Source organism: Meles meles, chromosome 5 (genome assembly GCF_922984935.1).
Source record: "Meles meles chromosome 5, mMelMel3.1 paternal haplotype, whole genome shotgun sequence".
In the NCBI taxonomy this organism is placed as follows: Eukaryota; Metazoa; Chordata; class Mammalia; order Carnivora; family Mustelidae; genus Meles; species Meles meles.
The window spans coordinates 5,650,944-5,669,455 of NC_060070.1; the positions used below are offsets into that span (position 1 = coordinate 5,650,944).

General features: G+C 45.8%; 1 protein-coding gene across 3 annotated transcripts in view; it reads right to left on the bottom strand.

The window, feature by feature from the left end:
* The window catches only part of PACRG (parkin coregulated), a 511,595-nt gene that overhangs the window by 88,059 nt on the left and 405,024 nt on the right, over positions 1–18,512 (bottom strand). Inside the window, exon 5 of one of the 3 annotated variants that reach the window (XM_046005593.1) lies at positions 5,247–5,324. The exons of the other annotated variants lie outside the window; for them this stretch is intronic. Coding sequence (XP_045861549.1) covers positions 5,314–5,324 — 11 coding nt within the window. The 3' untranslated portion in view covers positions 5,247–5,313. Of the gene's footprint in view, positions 1–5,246; positions 5,325–18,512 lie in introns of those variants that run through there. 3 annotated transcript variants of the gene reach the window in all.

Genomic DNA, 18,512 nt, shown 5'->3' on the forward strand with positions numbered 1-18,512 from the left:
GCGGCAGAAGACAGACATGGCGGTGCTGGGACCAGAGAGGGACCAGAGGTCATTTGCCGGATGGGGCTCCCCGCTCGGGCCAACTTCGTTTTTACTCCTTAGTTACTAACAAGTTTCTAACTGTCGCCTGGCAGCTACGGGAAGCCCTGGCTTGCCTCCCTCCTCCCTCTGTGCCCTCTCCCCTGCTGCCTTGGGGTGGGGCAGTGGGGACCTTTCCCATCACCAGCTCCCTCGCACACACCCGTCTTCGGAGCCATGGGACCTATAGACCTGCCCTTCTAGCTGTTCCCTGCTCCCCTCCCCGCGGGCTGCTGAAATCCCCATGTGTGCTCTCACCCTTGTCCCCTCTGGGGGCTGCTCTGACTCTTGACCTTCAGAGTCCGGCTCCAGCTCCTCAAGGGCACTACTCTGACTTCACAGCCTGGCCTCTAAGGTCACTGTGTAGGCCCCTCTGCCTGCCCTGCTAAACCAGCGCTCCTCAATGATCCAGGAGCAGAAACAGCAACTAACATCTGCGACAGCCTCAGGTATACAGGGCCCTTGCACACGTTTGATGCTTATAGAGACCCCCCCAAGGTTGGTTCATGCCATTTTCCCCACGTGGAATCGGAACAGTGACTGTTGCTGGCCCCAAGCGACAGGCGACACGGTGGGACAGAGGGTCTGCGAGTCTGCTGTTCGAGCTCAGACACCTGTGGGGCGTGGCAGTTCTCTCTCCAGTGTGGGGTCTTGCCTTTTTCCCCTCTTTCCCCCGAGCACCCCTGGCTGTTAGCATTTGCTGAGCAGACCTGGGCAGGAGGCAGACGCGAAAGGCGTTGGTGAGCTGGGTGATTTAATCCCAGCCCACGCCCGAAGGTCATGAAGAGACCATCTTTCCACAGCTAGATCTCCTGTGGGGCTCCCGACGAGGGGCATCACCACATGATTCCTTGGGCCACAGGAAGCACCCATATCCCTCTATGGCTCCGTTTCTAGAGAAACCGGGACGCAGATGGGTGCTGGCAGATAGCAGGACTAAGAGAGACCCACTGGAGAAACTACTGACATTCAAGACTTCTTCATCCTTTAAAAAATTATATGTACTAATAAGAATTAATAAAACATATGCACCCCAATGAAGTGTAAAGAAGGGTTTATGATGAATCCTCCCTGTAAATTAAAAGTTTTCAATAATTCTGTTAAAGTATGCAATTTTTTTCATAATGCTGCTTTAAGTGTTTTCCCATATGTTTCTGTCACTTTAATTTTCCTTATCATTGTTTTATGGGTTATAAGGTAAGAAATAATTAATGTCTCACTTACAGAAACTCATATTCTGCAGAATGCATGGAAGCCTTGTCATGGGAGGATTAGAAACGGTAAGACAGAACTCAAAGGACATGAGACTGCTGACGGCCAGGGTTCCATGCTCTGTGCGTCCAGCCCAGACCCCGGCTTCTGGTTGCCAGCAATGGCCCAAGGCCTGGGTGTCAGGCCGCCCAGGAATGCAGGAAGCAGCCCATTCTCCGTCATCCCACCGCAAGGACATGCCACAGGGCCACCACCCATCCCAGATCTAGCACTGAAAGCCCCACGTCCTGGCCACCTTCTCAGTCTGGAGCAAATCAGGATGGTCGGCCACCCCCTCAAGGTGTGATCCAAAACAAGGATCTGCAAAGGACATTGAGGCTACTTGAGGACTTTTAGTACTCGTTGGCTTCCCAATTACTACGATCAGGTGTTCTTGCTTTGAGCAGTAAGAGGTTAACGTTTGACCTAACTTTGAAAAGGGACTCTGGCTGCAGTTCTATCAACACATCTGGAATGCCACTCATGCAATTCAGTCCCTCCTCCTCTCTTCCTCACGGCCATGTGCTGTTCGGAAAGTATGCATGAACTCAGAAGTATGCAACGCGTGCCCACATTCGTACCCTTGGTGCTTAAAGTCCAAGGTTAATACTATTTGCCTCAGATGAGGTCATGCAAATGTTACAGATCATGGAATCAGACATGTAGACACCAGGACAGGTGTGCGTGTGCACACCCTGGGTGGGGGGCAGTGGGGAGGCTCTCGTCCTGACGTGATGCCCAGGTCCCAGTTTCTGATGGCTCCAAGAGAAAACCTCCCTTTTCAGGGGGTGCGACAGGCTCTTTCCAGATGAGAAGAAAGTTACACATTTTTTTTTTCCATTTTGTAAAATAAAACCTATGTGTGGACCCAGTAGAAGGTTCCTCTGGTTCTCAGTCATTATCAAAGCGAATTTTTCCCTTTCTGCCCTTCCAAGTATAACATTTCTGACACCATTTTAAAATGTAAAAAAATTACACAGTCATTTTCTATTCTTTAAGGGCCAAATGTTTTGTATCCTTACGCAAGATTCACACAAATATATATATGATATGCCACTTAATAAAGTTTAAAATGTATGAAACATTACTTACACAGTAACATATACTGCCGATATGTTTATCTCTAACTGTATATATGTGTGTGTGTACGGATATGTACATTTGTGTGTATGTTTATGTATAAGTATGCTGTGTGTACACACACACACCCCCAAGCTTAAGAACTACATAGCATAGTTGTTACCTCTGGGGAGGGTTCTGGAAGGGTTCGAGCTCTGGAGGGTTCGAGGAATTCGAGGGAGACACCGTACCCTCACGCACACTTTCTCAGTGACATCTGAACCGGGCCATGTCGTTTGCCCGCCATCCACCATCACTCTTCTTCTCTGAGACAAGCTCAGGAGGCTCCCGTTTGTCGGGTCAGGGTGAGGCCTTTGGGCTGCACTTCCTGGGTTTGAATCTTGCACGGGCCATTTCCACCTGCGTGACCACTATCTGGAGCCGTAATTGCTCCGAGTCTCAGTTTCCGAAAACTAAAACTTCTAAAAATCATCTTAATGGGTAAATAACTCCCCTCATTTGGTGAAGACACGTGCTACACTGAAGGACCGCACTGAAATGGCTGTTTCAATAATGAAAGAGTATTAGTGGATAAAAGCTTGACATTAATTCCAGTTTCCCTGAAGACACTGGCACACATTGTCAGGAATTGGGAGAGTCACACAGATAAAGGTATATCTAGAAACCATTTCTGCTGTAATATTACAAAGACTGGTGCCCTTGGGCGGTGCCTTCTATGTTTCAAAATGCTTTATATGACATCACAACTTCACACTTTCTGCTTTGTGCATTTACATGGACTGGAGAACTATTCTTTTTAATTTCCATTTGGATGTGGTTAATTCTATGTTCCTCTGAAAGATAAGATAGCTTTGGTCTGAACTGTTCCCTTGTCAAATCCCTTAAAATGGAAGGTAATGAGAGAAAATTTAAAATAAGAATAGAAAATCGCCACCAGTATCATAAGGACAGTGGGTATGTGGTACTTTATTTTGATGCTATACCTCTAGACAAAAGCATTTACAGATGGTATTTTTTTTTTCCTTTACAGCTAGAGGTGATTTCAAAATAGATTTGTGCTCTGGAAACAGCTGAAAGCACTGAAAATGTCCATAGAGATGAGAACCGATTCACGCTAATGGAAAGCCAGTTATGACTGTATTCGAAAGGAAAACTTTTACAGTGAAAAAATTAAACAACCACTAATAAGATATGTACTTCTTTCCTGGGGAAAAGGAAACTATCTTGAAAATGTTAGGCTCAAGTTTTTAATAAAAAAAATAAAAATATCCCCAGTAATACAACCATAAATTCAACATATTTTTTCCTATTTCAGTTTTCTTCCCTGCCATCTTTTCCACTTATGCTTTGTGTCATTCCATCATTCTAGTGTTTCTAGCCACCTGTCTATCTGTCGTCTACCTACCTGTTTGCCTCGCTATCTTTTGAACATCTACTCATCCCAGGTTTTTTGTTATATAGAGATAATATTTGTTTATATCTGATTTCTTATTTCTTCCTTCTCGAACTGTGGGAACTATCAATAAGAGGTGACGTTTATGCATGACCAAGTGCCAAGCATGACTGGTCTACTGTTTAATAGACGCCCTTGTGCCTAATGCCACCCCAAGTCCTGCTAAGGCAGATTTCATTATTTCTATTTTGTTTCTGCCGAGGTGGAAAGCAGTTCAACAACTTGTTCGATGAAGTACTCTCTACAGTAAGGTTCCTAGTAGCCCTGGAACATGAGGAGGCTCGGAGTAGAAGGGATGTGGGGAAAGAGGAGGAAGGGTCAAGGATCTCCGGAGGATGTAGATGCTGGTTGAGCAGAGGACGGGCAGTGTCATTAACGGAGACAAACAATCTATCAGGGGCTCTTGGGAAGTGATAATAGTAACAGCGTTCACGTTACAGGGACCATGTGTTTGTGGGGGCAGGCACTGCCGTGTACTTATAACTGATGAGTGAGCATCATTGTTTAGTTCCCTCAGTGACTCCATGAGGAACATGATGGGTTTGATTGTGGACATGTTGCTCTGGGTGTGGTCATAAGATGAGGCAGGGAAAATGCTGAGCAGGTAACTGAGGCACAGAAGCAGAGTTTGAGCAAGAACAAAACACACGAGTGATCGGCACAGAGGCCGTGGAGGCCATCTCACAGGTTCACGACCGGAAGAGGTGCTGATGCCCATCAGGAAGCAAGAAAATGAAGGAGAGAAGGATAAGAGGAATGCTTGTCGAGCTGTGAGGGGAAGTCTCAGAAGCCAGGCCAAGATAGAAGGGGTCTGCGTCGTCAGCCAGTCAAAGAGGAGGCTCTGAGGAGAGGTAGTTCAGATCTGTAATACAAAGGTCATGGCTCTCCAAGAGATCGACCGTAGAATTGTGGTGGGGACTGAAACTTGACCTCAGGAGGAGAATAATGTGTTCGCGTGGAGAAGAAATAGCATCTTTAGGCATAGGAGCCCCCTTGCTAGGCAAGGCAAGAAAAGAAAGAAGTACAATAAGGTTCAAATGGGGGTGAGGAGAGAGCGGATGGGAGGCGGGGCCAGGTGTTCAATTGTCTTAGCTGTCGAGGCTCCAGGTGGCGCTGGTACGTGGGATCCCTTTCTGTCTATTTTCCCTGAGTGTAAAAAGTATCTAAAGTGTATTTACAGGAAATGGGGGTTGGATAGGGTGGAGTGGGGAATCCTTGGTGGCTAGCAAAAGGAAGTTTCATGGAATTGAAAACATGGTGTTATCAGGACGCATGAGAAAGAGAAGAATGGCTCAACGCTCTTCTTCATTGGATACATTTCTTAATGGGTTTCACGGTCAAATTTATTGTGTAAGTAAGACTGAACTCAAGAGACAGTCTCGGAAATGTGGTCAGGGTGGTGTGTACAGTTCACAGCTTCCTTAACAGCATTCTCTTTGGATTTAATAGCTTCAAGATAAGACTGAAATTTAAGGAATTATAAAGGAAATCAACAACTATCTGCTGTAATTTGTAGAACATTAAAATGAAATACAAAAACAATCAAATATCATTCATCCATATGTGGTTGAGAGGACCAACACAGCCCTAAATACTATCTTCTCTTGCCTGGACAAAGAGCCTCCTTCAATTGTTACCTTTGAAAAACTGCCTTCCTTTGAACACAGTGAGAGCTGAGGGTCAGTGCAGTGGCTTCTCTCTGGAGGACAACTCCACATTAAGATGAACGTTGAAGAGGACCAGGCTCAGGAGAGAAGGCAAGACATAAATTTAGGGGAGGAACCACCTGGAATTTCTCTAAATGTCTGATGCCTAGACCATGCATTAATGACACGGAAGGGGCTGATACAGAGGGAGGAGAGAGAGAGGGAGGTAGAAAGAGAGAGGAGAAACAGTATGCTTGACTTGGGGCAGTTGGCCTAATTCCATTGGCCAAGCAGGTCTGCAAATCATAATCTTCATAATTATTTTTAGTAACTCCAAAATACTTGGACATGAGTGCCTTTACAGTAAGGCTATTGGGATGACTGAAGCAACCATGACCTAAAAAAATGGCAGAGTCTTCAGTATAGATGTGCCAGTGGGACTCCAAATGCAGACTAACCCCAGCCATGCTCCATCCAGGGCGAAGGACCAGGGGTAGAATGGCCCTGGTAAGCCTGTCCTGTGTGCGATGGGCAGGCAGCACGTGGCTGTGAGCACCCACCAGCTGGGGAGTTCTCAAGGGCTCCACTGTGAGAAAGATCAACATGAAGACAGACAGAAAGTTCTGAAGGAAAGAGGGTTGGAGAATAAAAGAAAGAAACAGACTAAAAGAAATAATTAAAACTAAGTTCTGGGGCATCCAAGTAAACACAGCCACTAGGGACACTGGCTATGGGATTTCTGGAAGGTGGAGTTGGGTTCAGTCTCCAGCACAGATGTCTTCCTTGTCGACTAGGATGACCACTCTTAAGAGATTGACTTCAGGGTGCCTGGGTGGCTCCGTGGGTTAAGCCTCTGCCTTCAGCCGAGGTCATGATCTCAGGGTCCTGGGATCAAGCCCTGCACTGGGCTCCCTGCTTTGCAGGGAACCTGCTTCCCCCTTTCTCTCTGCCTGCCTCTCTGCCTACTTGTGATCTCTCTTTGTTACATAAATGAATAAAATCTTTAAAAAAGAGAGAGAGAGATTGACTTCTAATCCAAAAGGGTTTGAAGAAGTCTCTGATTCCACACATCTTCCAACATGTCTAAAATATGTGCAACACTGAAAATACATTTTTTCATTTTTATTTGAAATACTTGCAGGAGTAACTTTCAAAACATGACTTGATGGTACAGTTTTTAACGCTGCCTATGAAAACTTACAAAATTATCTTTGAGGCAAATAATAACTACTTAAGAAATAATAGAAAGCTTTAAGAAAACATACCTCCTTAGTTGAAGGCTGATGCACCCTGTTCTCCAGGAAGACTATATAGGGCCCACGTCTTGGACACAATATCTAGAGTCTTAAAAATTGTCTGTCTCATACTCCCTGGGAAGAACTGCCTTACTAGGAGTGTTTCCTACTTTGCAAGAGAAGTTAGAGCAACCCACGTTGAATAATGGTGAAGGTACCCACTCTGACCTTGCCCCTTCACACATTGTCTTTGAAAAGTTTAAATCATCCTTGAAAACAAATTGAAAACAAAACTAGAGGGTTTTCCTCTAGGCATCTGAGAGACTGACAATCATTTTTTATCCCTTCAATCTAAGTGAAGTCTCATGGAAATGGTTAGAGCAGCAAAGTATGTTTTCTGATCTGATCTTCATAAAAATACAAAGGGACACATTAAGAGATGTTGCGGACTCCACCACCAACTTGAAAAATGGATACTTTAAAACTGCCCTGAAGTTACATGCCGAATGTGTTTGGCATTTATTTTATTTGTCATAAATATTCATTTGCATTAAAGCCCTCAAATGTCACATCAAGGAACATACTGTAATTTTTTAAACCAGGAAAAACAAAGAGTTACTATTTATGCCATTATAAAAGTTTTTCCTTTTTTTTTTAATTTCCCAAAGCCGTGGGTCTCAGGTTTATGAATTACAGGAGAGTAAGAACTCTTGGGCATTTGGAAAAATGGAAATCCCAGGAGTGGAGAAGCGCGTCAGATTGTCGCTGCAGCAGGAAACGTAGCGGCTGCCGCAGGCTGCACAAAGTTACAGATGTCCGCGCCTGTCTAACGTTTGACAAATGCTCCCAACACACCTGACCTGGGAGCCGACAGGCAAAACCACCTTCCAAAAAAGGGACAAACACATACTAAAATAAAATACACTTTCATCAAGCCTAAATATAGTTCTACATAAGCCATCCTCGTTGGAGAAATCTAGCTTTATACACCGTAATAAAAAATGTATTTAAGATGAAATCAACACCTTAATTCATGCTCATCTTGAGACATACATACCAAAGTTTCAATGTTTAAAAACAAGGCAATAAAGACATTTTTATGGTGGATAACAAACTACAAATTTGTCTGGGGAAAAAAATCATTAAATGTTTGACAAAAGAGCTGTGATAAGACATAAAGAACACAGTATTCACTGTCTCAACAAGCAGAGGGGGAAGCACAGCTTGTCCCCGATCCCACATTTTCAACTATGTGTGCTATGATTACAGTTATAAACAATGGCTGCTGTGTCAGGACAGAGAAAAACAAACAATAGGTCTTTTCCCGAACGTATCTGTAGGAAGAACATACAAACGAGTCCACAAGGGAACTGAAATAATCCTGGTATTCTTTGTAAAAATAATACTTAAAGATTCATTTGCAAGAATGTTGGTATTCTTTTCCACTGGGCGTCTTATTTTCCTTCATTCACTATAGAATTTTTCCCAACTTGCACCTGGTTGGCCCAGCAGTCAGCTGGCTTCTGAGGATTCTCCCCGTGTTGTTCCCTGCACCCCCCAGAGACTGTGTCGACAGCTGCAGAACTGTGCTCTCTTTAGTTATAAAAGCCAGCTTGTGACATCCTTTGCTTGATTCAGTTAAAAACTGAATTAATTGAAATCAATTCAACAAATACTCCCTCAGTGCTTACTGCGTGGAAGGCACTGCTGGTTTGGGAGGGAGACTGAGAGAGAGGCGTGAGCCATAGTCTTCAAGAAGCTTACAGTCTACGTTGGGGTACGAGATGAGGGTGACGCGGGCAGGGCAAAGTGTGTATTTCATCAGAGACAGTGATGAGGTGTCGCGTTAGTGTAGAGAAAAGAGACGGATGGAAATGTTGTCAAATAAGAGGTTCCCTGAGAACAGTCTCGAAGCACAGAGGGTTTTAGAGTTAGAGGGTGGGAATGGGGAGGTGGCATTCTACTGACGGAGAGAGTGGGAACGAAGGATGGTCCACAAACAAGGCAAAGTACCTGACTAAGAAGAGCAGGGCTACGAGTGAAGCTAGAACCCCAGAGTCTCAGAGCTGAAGGACAGACACATTCCATCCTAGAGCTAAGGGAAACCTTCTGAAGGACCTACGTGGGGGCCTTTGCTCAAGAGAAGCAACAGCTCAGGCCAGAGAGGGGCAGTGACCACATGGATGATGGCTGGGTGGAGACAATCAGTGCAGTCCAGACTGGGAGACAGGGATCTGAGCAGAACACGAGCCCTGAGCAAGGCGATGAGCATGGGGGCGGGGTGGCACCCCACAGAGGGTGATGAGGCCGAACAGAGAGAGGTGGAGATCAGAGAAAAGAGGAAAATCAGAGGACACCTAGGTGAAGCCAGGTAGGGTCTTTTAGAGAAATCTGGTGCAGATGGAGAATTTGATCTGGAGAGTTCGAAGAGATAATGATGCATTTGTTTACTATTGCGTTTGCGGTATGAGAGTCCATCCGGGTGGACAGGTTGAGGAAAAGATGCTCATATTTTATGTTGTTCTTCTGAACTAAGGGTTAACTAATCATGCCTTTTCTCACTTGAGTTCAAGTAACAATTTTTCTAAGACATTGAAATAATATTATGTAAATGATATTTTAATGTCAATATTCTAATATGTGTGAAATAAGGGATTTCTGACTTGGGCTGTTTCAGGAGCACAGAAAACATTGCTAAGCGGTCGTTTGGGTAAAACACTTTGCAAAGGAGAGCAGCACCAGAGCGCTGGCTGAAACACTTGTGGTGGCCGTTGCGGGCTTCGTTAGCCGAAGACAAAATAAGACAGGAATCATCAGGGGAAGAAGAGTCCGTTGGTTTTGACTTTGTCTTTTGGGCGGGCTAACGGGACAGATGAGTGGAATTAATACAAGAGAAAGCACCTTAAACTTTTGCCCCGTTCCAGGCTGGGCCTCGCCATGGATTTTGCTGAGGGGTTAGTTCTCATTGACTTTTGTTCTTCTTAATGTTTTTGACCTTTGAAGTCTGACCAGAAGAAAAGTAGAAAATGGATCATTTTTACCTTCTCTAAGGAAAGAAATTCAGATTTCATAAGAAAGCAAATGCCTTCCAGTTCCCCTGTGCCGCATGCAGGGCCTTTAGACAATTTTCAGACATATTTAACCTTCGGAATCACTTCAGTGCATTGGGCTCTTTGCTTCAGAGCCTAAGTCCCCTCCTGGGGAGCCTGTCGGAGCACTGGAGTCTAATGCAAGTCTTTGCATCAACCGGATTGTTCCTTAATCTGTATTTTAGCTTTGGAAAACTTAGATTCATACATGTGGCTCAAGGCAGACCATCGCTGATGGGCCCCATCTTTATGATTGTGCTTTTGAGGAACAAACACACTTGCGGATGTTTGGGGACTTTGAGTTTCACTGAAGAATACTTACACATTTCCTTTGAAATGCTATTTATATTATATTTAGGCAAGTTTTCTGACTCCTAATAGGCTACTCATGAGTTATTGCTGGTAAGGTTTATAGACTAAAACCTTTCCGGGTGGACAGCAGTGAGCTATTTTTCCTCATTTGCCATTATTGAGAAGGGAAAACCAATTTAATGCAACCTGGACACAGGTACATTACTAAGACCTTCACTTTAAACCTACTTCTTCTGAGGATGGTTGACCTTGCGTACTTGCAGTTATCTTTCTTTTTTCGGATTCTCTTCCTTCTTCTTTTATCGATAGATTCTACTGCTTTTGTGCTATTACCAGATATAACTCACAAAAACAAGCGACAGGCCACCTGGGAGTTTGACCGTGCAAGCATTAACCGAGCATGTCAAGTGTGACCAGTGTGTCAGCATTTACGTAAACTGGGGGCCGTGAATGCCAGCCCTTGTCCATCACTGGCATTGGGCGAGTGGTACTGAGAGCAGCTGACTGTTGATGCTGATGGTTTGGTGCCTGCATTTAAATACATTTTAAAAAAGATTTTATGTATGTATTTGGCAGAGAGAGAGAGAGTGAGAGCATGAACAGGGGGGAGCAGCAGTGGGAGAGGGAGAAGCATGTTCCCTGCTGAGCAGGAAGCCCCATGTGGGGCTTGATCCCAAGATCCCAGGATCATGACTGGAGTCGAAGGCAGACACTTCACCAACTGAGCCACTCAGGCACCCCAAAATACATTTTCACAAACTCATTTGTATCTCTTCCCCAAGAAACCAACATGGAATTAACTCAAGGGTGGACTACCACGCCCAACTTTCTGAAAGAAAATGAAATGGAACATGTTGTTTCATGTGAAAGGGATCATGGGAAAGACGAGCAGTCTGTAAGCTGAGTGTTGATGGAAGCAGTTGCTACAATAAGTGATTGTCAAGGTCATTCAGTCTTTAAAGGTAGCAGATAATAAATGTGCACGGCACAAAATTTCTACTCTGTTTCTGTTCGAATACAGTATGTAATAAATGCCAGGCAGTGATAGATCCTTTCCTTTTTCTATGGATCTATAAAGGGATTCTGTGTTAACTGTGTTAACTGTGTTAACAAACTGGCTAACGGTTCACCCCACTTCACCATCTTTGACGTTTAAAAAAATTACCCCCCCATATTTTGTTAGGCTAAAAGGGAATGGTCTCTACCATTTCAAAGGAAAGTATGTTGATTGCTTCCAAGAAAACAGAAAACAGAAATGTAGAAGATGTTTTTCAAGTTCTAGTATGCGTTCCTTAATTGTTCTTAGTAAATATCTACAAGTGAATAGCATTTGGAAAGGTCCTACGCCTCGACCTGGCTATATATAAAAAAATTCTTTCGCTACTACCAAATGATATTTAGATGGACAACAACAACTGTGTTTTGAAGGAAAAAACAAGGGCTTGCAACTACTGAGAAAATTTTGGTGCAGACTATATCATAAAAATGAAACTAGACAAAACAGGGAAAGGCCCACCCGTAGAAAATGGGGAGAGGTTGCCCTTTAGAACCACGGATTCAAAAACGCTTTGCATTTCCAAGCCAGAGAGAGGACCTCTGTGTTCCCAGACCAGTCACCTGGTATGGGCCCTGTTTCCTAGGAATAGTCTTTCAGACTGGAGTATTAGTACTTCCTGCTAAGTGCAGAGCCCAACAAGGGGCTCAGTCCCAGAATCCCCAGATCATGACCTGAGCTGAAATCAAGAGTAGACACTTAACCAAGCCACCCAGACACCCTGGCATCAGGTCAGAATTTTATCAAGGTCACATCTAGGAGAGTACATCGATATTCTACAGCAGCTTTGGGGCTGAAATACAGATTCCTGGATTCAGAATTACTAACCAGTCATTTCAATTGGGTACAGGTTTAGCACCAGCTGTCATCAAAACAACCGATGCAGGACCAAGTCAATTCAACATTGACCAAACATCTGGTAAGTGCCTACTGTGTACAAGTCCAAGAAGGTAATTATTTGAGAGAAACTTTCCTACACAAAGAATGGCTGATATGGGGCTTATCCTTTTGTATTAGGAAGCAAGCCAGGTCTGTGCTTGCAGACAGATCACAAAACTCTCTTTAGGAAAAGATTTAGTATAAATGCACGTAACCCCAGACTAGCCACAAAATGACAATTGGGAGTTTTATTTTTGCCCAAGGAGACACCAGGATGTGATCTGGTGTTTAGAAAGGCAGTTCCTGTGGCAGCGGGCATGTGTACTAACAAAGACAGGAACGTGGAGTCTCAGGGGACCTATGTGCCCAGCCAGAAGTGAGATGAAGTGAGACGGTGAGAGTCTGAACTCAGGCAGAGGCCATAGAAGGAGAGCATGAGGAAGACGGAGTGAATTGACTGGATGTGGCTGGTGACAAGAGGATGGTATCCAAGACGGCTCTGGGGTTCTGGCAAAATGACCAATTTATTAATAAATATTGGGCATGTGACAAACAGGAGGAAACAGATAATGAATTCAATTTTGGCCATACTGGGTCTTAGGTGTCTAAAAGGTGGTTGAAAACATCAGTTGGTATTCAGGAGAGAGCAAGATTTTACAAAATAGATTCAGGATCCTCTGACCTGGAAGTAAGGGGATGGAAGTGCCCAGGAGAGTGTGGAGCTCAGCCACTCCAGACGGGGAGTCCGAGAACGCAAGTGAGGAGAGAAGGATCAAAGAGGAGAAAGTCGGGATTTGATGCCTACCAGTAACCACCAAAGTCACCATTCTGGGAGCACTGAGGGTGGGCGGAGGACTGAGGCTGATTAGACGCTTGCTGTCTGAATGGCGCTTCTGGGGGTGGGGGATGGGAGGGGCGCAGAGTGGTGGTTACTAAAGTGAATCCCATCAAACTAAGTTGGAGCAAGGGCATGTCCTTTTTGAGCCCATGAGATGGGACTGGGGCGCAGAAGGGATTTGTCCCTGGCAGTCGTCTGAGATGTGCACCTGCTCCCACTGGGCCAGGAGGCACAACAGGTTCAAAGTGAGCAGTGCTGGGACGGGCCCAATGGAACCAAGGACCCAAAATCTCGGTAAGGATATAAAGCAGAGAAGATCCGCTGGGGCGCAAGTAGAGAAAACAGATCTGTAAACCTGCGTGGGCTGCATGGAGGAGAGCTTCGAGGGAAGTCGGAGCGGGGAGAAAACGGGAGCGGGGAGAAAACGGGATACTGCTTTCTCACTGCAGCTCTAGACCCATGCCTAGCCATGTCCCTGGGCAGCGGGGGGCTGTGGGGACATGGATGGCAGGGGGCTATGTTGGCCCAGGGTTCTGGAATCAGCCCCTGGGGCCCCATTCTGAGCGGAAGAGAGTAGATCCAAAAGCTCGCGGGAGAAGCGGCTACACCACGAAAGCTGTGGGCCAACTGGCCCATCGGGAGGGCTCTAGAGGACGGGAGGACATGGGGAGTGCCAGGGCCCACGAGCCGCCATGGAGCGAGTGTGAGCAGAATGGCCCGGTCACCATTCGAGGAACACTTGCAACTGTCTACGCTGGGCTGAAGCAGAGAAAGGTGGGGAGTGGGCCCTTTCCCCCTTCCCGGGGGAGGCAGGGTCACTTCCTAGGCCTTAGAATGGAGGCGGGTGAGCTAAGAGGTAAGACGGCACAAACCTCACTGTGGCAAAATTATCTCCCCGGTTGACTGAAAGTATCCTGACTGGACCGGTGGGTCAGCTGGGGCTCAGAATCAGGAAACTGATCGAGATCCAGAGAAAGAAAAAGAATGTTTCAGTTTGTATTCGCAGTTTGTGACTGCAAGCCTCGTTTCCGTTACGGCCGCACCTACGCTGAGGTGGTTGGTGGCCTTTTACGGGATGGGTTAGGTGGGGTTCGGCTGAGGGTCTGGTTATCCCCTCCAGGATCTTACTGAGGGGTGATGAGAAGATGATGAACCTGTAACCAGGCCACCAGTTTACACTGGGGGCATCCTATTTGCTCTTTGGCTTATGAAATTTTTTTCAATCACCTAAAAGTTGGTTAATATCTTTGCAGTGGGAGGTAATGATTATTAAAGCCACAGCATTTAACATCATTAAGCTCAGCTCACTTGAAAAATCTAGATTTTGTGGATGACCGGGGACTATCCCAGGGCTTTACCCAGGCTGAACGTGAGACTCGAGCCTCACATATCCTATTAAGATGTCCCTAATTTATAGGAGTTGGGTGGGTTGTTTCAGAACAAGGTCCCTCGGATCTTTCTGTGTCAGTTTCATTTTCTAATACAATCCAGGCTTATTCTGGCCCATTGTTCCCACGTACTGTTTGCAGTAAAAAATCAACGGTGACAACCCCAAGTAAACCCGATCGCTCCTTTCTCTTCTTCTCTCCACTCCTCCCAGGGCTGCCGGATGGGGACGGAGGGCCTTTCCCACCATCCCTGGGTGTTGATAGCAGTGTTCCGCCGCCTTTGGACCACACGTGCTAGGTTAACTCCTCTTTTTTTTTTCTTGGTTTCTGCTCGTTGCATTGCCCTTCTGGCTTCAGCTGTCCCAGCCTTTCCGGTATCAGGCCAGGAAACAAATCTTGAGTGATCTGGCCTAATTTGCACTGTTTGTCCCGTTTCCACGTGCCCACCAAGTCTCCTGTGGAGCCAAATCGTTCCCTTCTTATCTTTCCCATACACTGGTGCACTTGTTTGCGAGGCCCGTCACCCTGTCTTTTCCAGGGACGGTCGGCTTTCTCTCCCTCCTCGCGCGGAAGGTGCCTTCACATACGTTTCTTCATAGCAGCGCCCTAAGTCCGGCGAGGCTGTGTTTCCTGATCTTGCGGCTCTCTCTAGTCCGGTGCTGGAGAAGAGCGGGACAGGTGAGGCTCTGAACTAACTATCCAGGTCTGATGGTTACTTTAAGGAATTCAAACAAAGGTTTTTGTTTTGTTTTTTTTCCCCGTAAGAGTGGTTTCAGAACTCGCTGCATCTGGACCACTTAAAGCAATTGGAAACGCCAGACCTGGGGTGGCCAGTGGGAATGAGCCGTGTGTGTGTGTGTGTGTGCCGCACACGCACACACACGCACCCTTCTTCCTGCTCAGGTACCCTAAGCTCTTTGCAAGTATAATGAAATATAATATTAAATAGATGTGACATTATTTAGGCACTACTCTTTTCTAACAGTTTTTATTATAACTGGAAGCTCCGAATTTCACCATAATTTGTCAAGGCACCGGAAACGCATCAGGGATAGTTTTATTGAGTTAGCACCGAGGCACACGTGGAGACTCGGTATAACCTGTAGCATTAGCGAAACAATTTATGTACAGGACTTACTAGACACTTAAATGGACCTAAATTGAATAAGAGATGTTACTTTAAAATTTCCAATTACTCTATGTTCCATTATCTATGAGAACCGCATATTAGCACCAGGGTAAATTTCTTAAGAATCTGCGTGCAAGGAACTAAATTTGCACATTGATTTTTGTCTTTTGTCTGCAGTTTAAGGCTAATTTAAAAGGATGGTGAGGAGATTCTATTTTCAACTGGCTGAAGTTCAGTAAGAATATAATAAAACACTGTTACAGCAAACTCTTTCACAGTGAAATTTTGGCAAAGCTAAATCTAATTCCTTTCAATGTGCTCCAACACAGCCAAAATACTGTTCTAGTGAGCGAGACACCCATTAGAGTGACAAGCTTCCTACAGTACAAGGATTTTTCCATATTTTATTTCAAAGCAAATCAGCACTTCATTGCGAATTAAGAAGACAAAAAGGAAATATTTTATAATAAAATCAATAAAACCATACAGTTTCATTACAGCTATATTTTTATGATAAGCCTGCATTTTCCTAATTTCAGAAGCCTATTTGATCACTTTAGACATAGGAAATTGCTTCATTTAATTATTTCTGCAGTGAAAGCTTTGTAATTCTTTATAAAGCCTACTGATTAGCTTAAAAATCCTAATGAAAAGAGTGACCGTATAACAGATCTCTTTGGGTACAAGTCAAGAACAGAAAGTCTGAAATGTGTTTCTTTTACTTTGTTTTCTTTAAACCTCACTGCTCCCCACCCCAACACACCCACCGCCTGCCAGGTTGACCTGTAAGTCCCCGGCTTCCCATTGATGGAAAAGCTGACAAGGGGCGCTAGAGGGGCACAAGTGAGGCTCTTAAAATCAGGACCATCAGACGTTTCTATATGTTTTGTGTTTCAGTCCCTGCTCATCTTCCTAAAACACTGGGCTTTGTCACATCACGTCCCTACAGGTGGCCATTGGCTTCCGGTTGTTTTCAGGATCAAGTTCTTCAGGCCAAAGCAGTGCGGTTCTGCCCTTATTGGCCTGGTGCCAGTTCCCTGCAGAGTTCCCACCACAGAGCACCTCCCCACTCCTGTCCTCTGCTCAAGACGGAACCCCTCCCAGAGCCACTGTCCTCTCAGTGTCCCCTCAGCACACCAGGGGGATTTTTGCCTTCTTACCCTCTTAGATCGTTTTCCTGATCTCAGATGCCCTCCATCCTCATTCACTTGTTCTTCCCTCTTTCACCTAGTGTTTCTTGGTCACGCAGGACCGACCAGCCTCATGGCTGCACCTTCCAGACTACTCAAATCCTGCCATTCCTCAAGCCGTGTTTCTTCCACAAGCTTCCTTACCTGAGAAAGGCCACCAGAAACTCACAGCACCCAGCTTACCGACCCCTCTCCTCACCCTTAGCAAAGTGGAGTCCCTGTTAGGACTTGAGTCAAACCATCCAGTGAGAGTGCGCTCGGCAAATTACCACGTGTGTGGCCTCCAACAGATCAGTGGAGACCTACACGTTTCCGTTTCCCTATCAATGAAGTAGGAGAACGCTCGTGTCACCATTTTCCTTGGGAAGATGAAATGAGATAACGCAGGTGGCAGTCCACATTTACGTAGGGAGTTTTCATTCACATCCATGTCAGGGCTTAAATGTGCATTTTCTTAATTAAATACTTGGAGATTCTTCTTTCCAACAAAGCCTGCTGGATGCAAAACCGACCCACATTCAGATCAGGCACCACAGTAGACAGCAAGAGTCTCTTTTTGAATATATCGTGACTCTAGACATTGTTTCAGCAGCACAGGAATTAGCGGGGATTGTCATTGTGGTCGGAGACAGTAAGCGTCATCAGCAGTCTTACTTGGATTGATTTTGTAGATGAGAACATTCCAGAGACCATCCTTGCATTGTGCTTTAACTGAGAAGTAGAATAAAGTAAAACCAGCTATTAATTTAAGCAAAGTCTAAACTATTGGGATTTCTTTAGTCACTTTCATCCATCAGCTGAATTTCTGAACGTGAATATTCAGAAATAGGTGAAAGCCACGATTTCCCTCGTGGGTGGGAAGCAGTGGGTTCTCTAGAAAAGCCTAAGTGGGCCCTAAAGCTACTTCACCAGTGAGCAGGGGAATACAACGGGCCTAGAAAAGTCCATCACTTTCAACTGAAACTATGAGGGGAAGTAAGTAGGCTAAGCCTTTAGAATGTTCCTAGGTAACTCACTTGAGTTGAAATGAACCTGACCTAAGAGCAGGAAAGCTGTTAAGGATAGGAAGTGATTAGGGGCTTTGTCTAAGACCCCGTCCAAAAGGGAGGAGTGTCAAGAACAAGGTTGCTCTGAGCGGCAGGCCGGGGCACCCGGGGTCCCCATTCAGGGCTATCTCCCCGATCAGCAACACGATACACGACAGCGCTTCCCTCGGCCTCACCAGGCCTCGCAGTCCGGGCTGACCAGGTAGAACTCAGGTGACTGTGGCGTACGCGGTACTTTTCTTCGTGAGTTCACAACGCGTTTACATGAACTGAGGGGTTAGTGGTGAGAAAGGAAATGGACACCGCAGGTTCCCGACTCGGGAACCACGGCTGTCCGGCTGGCAAAGCGTGACCCTATGTCTGTGATAGCAAGGGTGGGCTGCAGGTGTGTGTCCGTTTTTTTGCCACCCCGGGCAAATCATCTGTCCCCGCACATGTGGATACACTCACAGCGCTGGGTCCTTGGGTGGCGGCTGAGGACGGGCAGGGGGAGGACAGCTGGCATGAGACGCAGAGGCTGGGAACAAGTTCACAGTGTTCGTCTCTAGGCACCCACAGAATAATGGAGAATTGGTTCTTTCATCTCCGGCCTCTGCTCAGCTTTTCATTGCCCCTGAACCTCTGCTGTCCCCAAGTGGCCGTCCGGATCACCGAGGTGGCCGTGGAGATGCTGTGTGGGGAGGTAAAGGTTTGCTAATGTTTACTGGTTACCGGGGTTGTACTGCACACAACAGCTCTCCCTGAGTTTACCAAACAGCCCACAGTGCGGTGGTCCCCACGGGGCTGGACGCGGTCCGTTTGACTCGGTTTCAAATCCCTGCAGTAATGCGGGCGGGATCTCTCA